Here is a 10,091-nt window from a genome sequence, read left to right as displayed (position 1 = left end):
AAATTTCATGTCATTAGCACCTCTAGTAATATATTTACTGAGAAAAATGGTGACGTGTTCAATACTTATTTTACCCGCTGTATTGTGGGCTCGACCTCTCAAAATCATTGCCATGAACTGTTTGGAGTCAGAGATCATTTCTTATTGTAAGAAGGTTGTAGTTTAAAACTYTGGCATTATGGGCAGTGGGAGATATGCACTCATTCAAGACAGCCTTTTATAAAGAACTGCTCACCAAAGACTTACATAACTGAGCAGTAGCCACAGCATGTAGAGAGTAAAAAAAGCAACTCCCTCTTTCTGTGTTYGACTGCACTCAAGACTTCCTGGATTTTTTATCTGCAATTAAATAAAAAGAACTAAAGTACTCCAACACTGGACTCGGGAAAGAAAAGGACTAACGGATGTGTTCAATCCGAAAACAAGTGAATCATTTAATTTGTTTTTTTGCGCTTAGCGGGACGGAAATTGCCTTACACCGAAAAAGCATTTGATGACGAGTGATGGTAAAATATTTATGTTGAGACAATGATTATTTAATGAATCGGTCATTCTGAACAGCTCTCCCATTCACAGTTAGAAACAGAAAGAAAGAATATGCAAGGTGTCAAATAATCAAGCAGGCATACAGCCACTCTCTAGTAATTTGTAAAAACAGCAGAACATCCTAATTTACATGTGAAAGGGGGACAAAAAAGACTCAAACACAAGAACAGGAAGCAGTCCAACCAAAGGTCAACAAACCATGTCAACAGGTCAAAGGATCCAATCAACACCTGGAGCTACACCTGCTGGGGGTCCGATTAGCTGACTTGGTACAGGTGCGCTAATTACTGAACGAGGTCCAGGTGTGCAGATGGAGCAGAAAACAAGAGGAGGAAAAATTCAAGAAAAAAGGAACCAAAATCTCATCACAAAAAAAAATAAATAAATAAATAAAACACCAGCGATGACCATTTTATTTGGCTTAGAATCAAATAAKGAAAGTCTGTGATACTTCTGATGTATATTAAATCAAAAACAGATTTTATTTTTTTTTCAGYCAACTTCATATTCAACACATTTCAAAATGTTATGAGATTTTTTTTCACTTAGGTTTAATATCAATAAATGACATTTCTAATCATTTTAATCTGCATTCACTTACTAAAATTGAGGGATTCATTTATTTATTTGCACCTGTGGAACTCTAAATATGATGTTACAGCAGAGATATTTGATTAGCTCAGGTAAGCTATTAAATAAATAATGTTTTAATATTTTATTATGAATAAAATGGATTTGAGATTTATTACATTTTGTTTTTACCAACATTTTACACATTCCAGTTTTTTTTTTACTTTTATCTTTCTGAAGTTGGCACTAGTGAAAAAGATAAGCATTGAATTGTATATTTTTTATGAGTGATCATTTACTGAGATTAACTCAGTCAAATGTGATTAAGCTGCAAGTTTTTTTTAAAGGGCCAGTATTGCATATAGTTCAGTTCTATACCAAAATAATATGTCACCTTCAGTTGTTATGAAAATACWGTCAATTATTATAATTCAAAAACTAATTTGACTTCACATCATAACTATTTCTAAACGCTTTGAAATTGGTCACTGTCTCTTTAAGAACTTCCCACGCTTCCCATTTCTGCATGTCATAACAGCTTCATGCTTGGTCTTAGGAGCGTTGGATTTTGTTGTAATGATAATTTAAAAAAATAGCAACAGCATTATGTAATATTGTTTTTGGAAAATATCAACTCAGGATACAATTTAACCTGACTTGAATGATCCCATGTATGAGGTCAAACCCAGAAAGTATGTTTTCTGAAGAACCGGAGTGAGTACAGAGGCAACGTTTCAGCTTGGTGAGGTATCTCCCAGTCATCCTCACACWCAAATGTCAATGTTAAGCTAATTTATCAATTAAAATGTGGTGTAAGCCAATTAAAGAACACAGATTTTAATATAATCTACAAATACTAACCATAGATCACAGATAGACTAAACAACCGAACAAAACAATGTGAGTTGTATTTTTTAGCTTACCAGATGACAACTGTTTTAGCGTGTTTCTGAGTGTTGGAATTGCATCGTCTGTTAGTGATAATCTTGGTATTAATCCACTGGTGAATTTTATTTTGTTAGAAAGTTATCATCTGTAAAGCGGCTGGCACAAATATAACTTTTATTTTTCCCTCTGAGGATTAAGATTTTAAGAACCGTGTCATCCATGGGAAGATTAAAAAGAGGTTAGCCTCCTTTGTCATCCGAAAATACATTTCCTCAAAGGCATTTTTTTAATCCAAAAAGGACTGAGAAGTAGTTCGTTTTAGGAGCTCAGCAAACACGGTTTCACCTGTTTGCCTAGCCTGCAGGAGTGGGGAGGCGTGCTCTGTGAGGAAGCTGGGCTCGGAGACACAGCCCAGAGGAGGAGCTACTCCTAAAAGGCGGTTCTAGGGCCAACTGGTCGTTTTAGTTCTTCTGAATAGCTTCCACAGGACRYTACAGGATTTCACAAACATGCATGAATGAGTCAAAGCAATATGTTTTTGATGAGGGAATGACATTATAACATGATATAATGCTCAAAAAAAGTTAATTTTACATGACATTGCCCCTTTAAGCAGTAAGTTAACATACAACCTGCACTGAACAACACACAGTGTTTCATTTTTCAGCTCACGTGTTAACTTGTGTAAAGCGGAAGGCGGGGCCTTCTGCAGAGACCTGAGCAGAGAAGGGATGGTGCATCTGGCCCAGCACTGTAAAAGCTTTGTATTTGGTAAAATAAATGTTCTTAACTGTGAACTTCAGAAGTTTTCTGYGTTTAATTCAGGCCTTCAGTTGAACTTTCTTATGTCAAGATCTCCGTTGCCTGCTTCTGTTCAGCGACAGTGTGCTCTCGCTGCAGGATTTGCAGCAGCTCTGCAGATTGAATCTGGCCCAAAGAGAGAGAGAGAGAGAGAGAGAGAGAGAGAGAGAGAGAGAGAGAGAGAGAGAGAGAGAGAGAGAGAGAGAGAGAGAGAGAGAGCAAAATAGGACAGATCAATGCCTTTAAGATTGTTTTTCTACGATGAAGCAGAGGCAAAACATGTAAACTACTTCAGCAGGTTAGAGGCACTCATGAATCAAGAAGATTAATGTAAGGGTTTGGGAGTTAAATCTCTTCAAAAACAGAAATGTTGCTCAATTCTCCCCAGAGGTTTTCTTAATGACGCTCTCTTGGAACTGAAACAATTGGCAARCAATTATTGATCTGAGCACCAGAGGAGCCTGGCTGCTTTACTGAATGATGCTGTGCCAGGTTGAAGTTTGTGAATTTTCCCCATTAGACTCATATGTTTGTTCTTTGGAGCATCTCACTTTTTAATTTTTTTTTTTAGGACTCGAAATGCTATTTTCTGACGAAACGAAAGTCCGCTCCTTGCTTCTGCACGTGATCACAAAAAAATATGTTGCAGCCTCCCCCTTTTATATTGAGGATAATTTGGAAATTTTCATCACCTTTCTGGCTGCACAGAGGAGGTGAGAAAGAGAGAGAGAGCTCTTACAAGCTGGTGACTGGGACACAAAATTGCAGAAATAGCAAGACAAAGAGGCAACATTACCCCTTAACACGCTCAGCCTTGGGCCAAACTAATAACAGCAGGATCRAATCAGCTCTAAATAAATGACGGTGCTGTAGTTTAATAACAYATCATCCTCCCTCCCCTCAGTGATGCTACAATACGTAATCATCTCCGCAGAGTTAAAACAAATACAATCCGAGTGGTCCATTCTTTTTGTTCTTCTAGTTCATCATTTCTGGCTCTACTGAGTTTCAAAATAAAAATAAATAAAATCAAACAAACCCGAGCACCACCAAGTGAAGGTGAGGAGAAATGAAATGTCCCGCGGCTGCTAAAGCACAAATCCAAGACAAAAAAAGCTACAAAACAGGGTTTCGATTAATCAATGCAATTAGATATACAGGCCTACCGTGTGTTCAGGTGTCTGTTAGCAAAATAWCTCATGAACCCRTTTGAATTTCAATGAAACTCTTTWAAAAAGTCGTCACAGGACGTGCATCTACAACAGATGAACTTTTGGAGTCAATCTAAATAAWGCTGGCACCCCTGCTGGTTAACATTACACAACACAGAAACAGCTAGAACTCTGTCAAATCTACAGATATTCAGTTTATTTTTGGGATGGTTTTAGGTTGATGACGTAGCAGAACAGCTGTACATTTATTGAGATCACGTGATACTCAGTAAACCCACATGTGCATCTTATTGAACTAACCATGTGGCTTCTGAAGGTAACGGAAGGAGCGGCACACAACTGTTTTCATCTTTAGTTTTTGTTTTAGATTTAAAACACAATTCCTCCTAATTTTAACTATTAGTAAATATAAACTACTTTATGTTGGTCCATTCAGTTTTAATTAATTTAAATTTTGTTTAAATTTAAGATTATTAGACAATGAAATAAAAAAAGAGATAAAGAGGGGTGAAACTATACCTACTGTACTTCACTTTGTGCTGCTTTTAATGACTGAAATCAAAACATAAAAAAATCAGACAACATTGTAAAATATTATCTTTATACAAAACCCGAAGACACACTGAATGAAGCTCTCAAAATATTTCCGGTTAAAAAAAAATCCTATTTTTTTTTTCACAGCAAATCTCAAACAATTAAAACAAACTGCAAACCGCAGCGACACGTCGGCGCCAAACCCCATGAGGAAAACGGTTAAAAATYAATGAATAAATAACTAAAAAGTGTCGCCGTACGGAAAAACAAATAAACACAACAAAGCGAGGATTAATTTGCAGGTGAATTGATTTACTTTGAGAGGGTGAATGAGCATTACTTATCATTCATACAAAATGTATATTACTTTGGAGGAAATGTGCAAACCAAGCTTTGAATAAAAGATGCCTTCACAGACTCTCCGGTGCAGGCATTCGGAGAACTCTACAGTGACAAACACAAGAGTAGCACTTTTACAGACTCAGTGTGGGGCATTAGCAAGAATCYGCTTGCATAGATTTAAGTGCATGCATAAGCAATTCATCATGCAACTACTGTCGTACATYTCAAGAACGATGAACTCTTCTCAGTGTGGATCTACTCTGGGGCTAAAAATGAGTTTGAGCTGTGATGTCAAAAACAGAGGATGTGCTGACTCAAACACCATAAGCGTGTTATGTACAAGTATGGTGTTGTGGTGTTCAGCAAAGGCATCACAGCAGCCTTTGAGTGTGCCATGTTAGCGCGTGAGGTGATTTTTTTTTCTTTTCTTTTTTTTTTTTTTACATCAACCCTGTGTTCATCTGAGAGGAATGTTTGGAGATGTCTGGCAGTCTGCAGAGGCTGATGCCCACGACGTGCATGGGCATCGCAGGTTGTGTGGTTGGTTACAGAGGTGGTAACAGATGGAAGTGGTTACAGGTTTAATCAGTAATCAAACACAATCATTAAGGCCAAGTCTACACTAAACCGAATATCCTAAACAAGTATGAAATAAAAGAGAGGTATTTTGCTCCATCCACATGCAAACAAAGGAAAACAAGTTTTTTTCTGAAAACTCTGATTTTGGTGAAACCAGAATGATTAAAAAAAAACAGAACTTTTGAGAAACAATRAATTAACAGGATGCGTTGCACATGCCCTGAACAATTCATAGCCTTCAAACAAACAATACTTTGTTTTGAAATGGTTAATAATCAAGGTAACATTGTAAATATAAAAATATAGGGTATACGGTTAGTTATTTCAGAATTTTTGTTCACATGGAAACAATTTTTCCAAAACATTTTTTTTTGTTGTTTCTAAAAACATTGTCATAAACACACAAGTTTGTAGAAATGTCTTCAGCCACATGGAGACAATAGAAACATTGGCTCATTAATATTACCACAAATATACATCAGCAACAGGAAACAAGGCRTATGGATTGTTTGCTGGAAGCTGAATGTAAACAGGGATGTCCTCAGGCCATAGGTTTGATTAGTTGTGGGGCTAAGACATCATTGTTTTCACAAGATTGCCTTTTGTCTGTGYGCATGAAAATGCCATGGTGGCGTTAAAATAATTTTTCACTCTGAAACCCATTTTGGAAAAATATTACTTTGGGGCTAGTAAATTTTTTATAAAACATATTCACAAAATATGTTCCTTGTGGACGACCACTTAGAATGTTCTTCCTTTGTAATTTGATCTGTTGCCACCTAGGGGACAACATGGATATTGCAATAATTTTATTAGAGTCGTGTAGTCGGGAGCATCTTTTTACATAAACTGGGCAAAAAAAATGTTTTCTGACAAATATTCGGAGTAGTGTAGACTGGGCACTGAATCCCAAAAAACTGAGGTTTYCAGTAGTTTAACACCAGCGACTCAAGCTGCATTCCTCTTCTCTGCCTCTCTCCGTGACAGATTTTAGCTGAACAAAACAATTAGAAACATTACATCTTAAAGGCTGTTGCAGAGTTACACCAAAGAGCAATATGTAAACAGTAGTTCAGGTTAAATAGGCTTAACTGTGTTTTTTAATTAAAATTACATTTTCAGTGCTTAGTAAATATTAATTTTTCAATTACAAATTTACCAACACCCGCAGTTATACAATTTAGATTAAATATTTCTAATAGAATCTGAGGCACTGATGTTTGTTGTTGACATATGGCTCTCGATACTGAAGGAGAGCAGTACAAAGTGATATTGGAAAATTATTCACTGCATCAGCGTGTTAAAAATTGCCAAAAACTTCCATTGGTGGCTGAGCTGTCCGTACGTTTGATGTATCTGAAGCCGCTCCTCTCTTGTATCTGCTTTCCATTCTGTGCAAARTCAGTTTTCATTTTCAGCTCCACTAAGACGTTTCTCTCTCTCAGTGATGCTACAGACAGAACAAGGCAATGATTTCAATACATGTCCATGCTTATTTACAATACAGTAGAATATTCTGGAAAATAAATGCAATCCATACAAAGTGCTTCGTTGAAAACCCATTCCGAAGTAGCTGTTTAATATGGCAGCTGGAACTCAGTGGCCGCTGAAAAGCTACRGGTGTTTTAAAAGTGTTCGTCAAACACTTTGATGGCAACGGGGAGAAAAACACCTCAGAGCTGCACTAGAAAAGTTGGGTTTCAGACCCTAACCATCACTTGGATCTCTGGCTAGTTTGTGTGGAATTGATGGGAATCTTCCTGGACTGTAATGTCTTTTTAGCAGGCTCTTTCTTTGAAGGGTCCTTTGCCGTGGCAGAAGACTGAGTGATTGTTTGTGCTTCAGAGAGCTTCGATTTYGTGGAGGGCAGCAGTGACTTTTTAGCTGCGGCTGATACTTTAGAGGATTCCTTATCTTTGGCTGTGGTCACGTTCTGTAGTTCTAAAGCTGCATTCTGGGTTTTTCTGCTGGCCCCACCAGAGAGCAATTCTCTCGTTGCRTCCCCATCCTCTGGGCTTCCTTTGGGTTCTGCCAGCCCTGCTTTACTGCTTTCACCTGGTTTACGGTTCTCCTTGGGCCTCAGAGCCGTTTTAAAGAAGGACAAACCTTTGTCTTCTGTCTTACTGTTCCCTCGAGGTCCCCTTGGGGGTTGAGCTGCGTTACCTGAGGCGATGCCTACACTTGAGGACCGAAGACTAGTCATGGAAGAACTACTGCTTGAGCTCCGGCCTGCTGGCCTGTCTTCAGKAGCCCTGCCTGGCCTCATCTCGGCTCTGCTAGAACCAGCCGACTTGGAGGGAGGACCTCCGTGACTAGTTTTCCTCTCCGACGCCGTTTTTGCTCGTGAGTACTCCCGGCTGGCACTCCGGTCTGCTGCTCTAGTCCTTTCTGCAGCTGAGATTTTCTCGGTGCCCCCTCTGGGCGATGGCCTTCTCTGAGGGTGTGAGCTCTGCGACCCTGGAGAACCACTCGTCTTCTGCTGTGGATCGGGATGTAGCAACTCTGGGGTTTGGGAGGACGCTTTCTTGGATGGGGTTGCTGTTCTCGAGGAACTACCCTTGCTTGTTTTAGGTGGTACACTGATCCTGTCCCTGGGGTTTGATGCTGATGCTGCACCCTTGGACTGTGTTCGAGATGGTGACTTGTCAATGGCTGGAGAGGCAGGGGACAGAGAACTGGATGACGTTGAGGAGGTGGCAGGACGTTTCTTGGGACTCCTCTCACCCTCTACCCCAGTCTTGGCTGATGTCTTCTTGACACTAATGCTATCTGCTGACCCATTTCTTTGCTTTGGATCCTTTGATGCTACTCCATGTCTCGGGCTGACCTCCTCAGTAGCGTTGTTGTTTCCTCCTGTCTGGATCGAGCTCCGCTGCTCTGCCTGTGCAACACTCTTAAAGTACCCCTGCTCTATCAGCCTCCTACTGCCAACATTACCGTCCAAAGCTGCGAGAACAGACTTTCCTCCTGACATCTTTTTTGGTTTAGGTGAGCCAGTGAAACATGAATCTGTTAGCTGGTTATCAACCACCTCTCCTATCCTCTCCAGCGTTGGAGAGGAGTGGGACTCCAGCGAGAACCTTGAAGGAGAGTTGGAGCGGAGTTGGAGCTTAGCCGAGTGGGGCCAGGATGGTTTGGAGCCATTTTCACTCAGAGCAAGCGGGCTGGCGATAGAAGATCTCGATGAGAATGTTTGCCTTTGCATGCCTCGGACTGCTGGTCGGACTGAAAGACCTGCATGAAAGGAAGTGGTGAATTTATTCTTCGCACTTAAGAAGCAGCTAAAACGAGTCAAAATAAAGACGAGTGTTTTTGAGCGAGTGCTTTTCACCATCGTCCTCGCTCCTTTCGCCAGCAAACTCGGCRGACTCGGAGAGAGAAGCCAAGGAGGTGCGTCTTGAGGAGCCGGATGAGGCTTGGCTGGGYGGACGGCTTCCCATCAGCCGACTWATCCAGTGTTCATTCAAAGAGGAACTGGTGGAACCTGAAAACCCAAGTAGATACTGGTTCAGTACATCCATGTCAACCAGGAGTTCCCGACTTATTCCTTTTATTAGCTAGATCTGCCTACAGCATATGGTGGAAAAATAAAAATAAATTCATACGGCTTTACAGTACTTACCGATCTATTTAATTTATTTATTTAATAGAGCAAAATTTAAAATTTATACCTAAGTTGTTTTAAAAAAGCTACATGATCTACTTTATTTATTTTTATTTCAAACTTTATTCATTTCTTAAGAAACAAAATTCTATGCACAATAAAAAAGAAAGAAAATACAATGAAATGAAAGGCAGCAGAGAGAAGAAAAAATCTCATATCTGCCCCTTTTTTCTCAAGTATAAATTCAAACATTAATTTTCACTTAACAAAACAAAAATCTTCCTAGAACAACAATTTATATGAATGCACATTATACTATTGGTAAAGACCAGCAGAGTTAATTCTGTTTATAACAATTTTGTTTAAAATAACATGCTTTGATTTTGATAAMTTCCTCTGAAACTGGAAGTATGGTACGGTGACGTAGCTTGACACAAAAAAGTAGACGAAGGTGGAACTTAATAGAGTTAACGACAACATGCAGAAAASATCAYGGAAAAGGTTGAAAGACAACTSAAGTTTAGCTTCAGTCGATAGGGGAACAAGGTTTRTAAMTAATTTTATTATATTTGAGTTGTTTGAAATGTTTAKGSTTATGCTAATAGGAAAAACGTTCAATGTAATGAGCTATGCATATCAGTGGATGGTGAAAAATTTTTAAGCATTGTTATTTGGTTTGTCTAGCTCTTACGTTGATGACATGGATGGCTTCAATAAATCATTTAACCATCAGTACTGGCCTTCTTGATATTGACTTGGATGCTAAACTATTTCATATTTTTTTCAACAACCCAACCTTTATCATTCTCTTCAACATGTACAGTGATTTGGCACTTTTAACATCAATTTCCAGATCATTCCACAATCTCACTCCTTGGATTGAGCTGCACCATTCTTTCAAACAGGTTCTGAATTTAGTTTTCATGAACAACTCTTAAGATTATAACAGCTCTCTCTTTTTACAAAGTTTTTCTGGATATTTAAAGGTAATGTATTTTTGTGAGCCTTGTAAGGGATAGTTATTTATGCAAATAACTTATCTTACACTTCTTATA

The 10,091-nt window shown here is 38.9% G+C and overlaps 1 protein-coding gene across 2 annotated transcripts in view; it reads right to left on the bottom strand.

The window, feature by feature from the left end:
* Nucleotides 1-5,417: 5,417 nt before the first annotated feature.
* LOC106517417 (ubiquitin carboxyl-terminal hydrolase 31) overlaps nt 5,418-10,091 on the bottom strand; it is a 22,984-nt gene continuing 18,310 nt past the window's right edge. For both annotated transcript variants that reach the window (XM_014008241.1, XM_014008242.1), the window contains 2 exons: nt 8,764-8,916; nt 5,418-8,666 (listed from right to left, as the gene is read on the bottom strand). In XM_014008241.1, coding sequence (XP_013863695.1) covers nt 7,147-8,666; nt 8,764-8,916 — 1,673 coding nt within the window. In that variant the 3' untranslated portion in view covers nt 5,418-7,146. The remainder of the gene's footprint in view (nt 8,667-8,763; nt 8,917-10,091) is intronic.

This window comes from Austrofundulus limnaeus, unplaced genomic scaffold, assembly GCF_001266775.1.
Source record: "Austrofundulus limnaeus strain Quisiro unplaced genomic scaffold, Austrofundulus_limnaeus-1.0 Scaffold48, whole genome shotgun sequence".
In the NCBI taxonomy this organism is placed as follows: domain Eukaryota; kingdom Metazoa; phylum Chordata; class Actinopteri; order Cyprinodontiformes; family Rivulidae; genus Austrofundulus; species Austrofundulus limnaeus.
The sequence above is the reverse complement of the archived record's forward strand: the minus strand, read 5'-3'. Positions and strand labels throughout refer to the sequence as shown.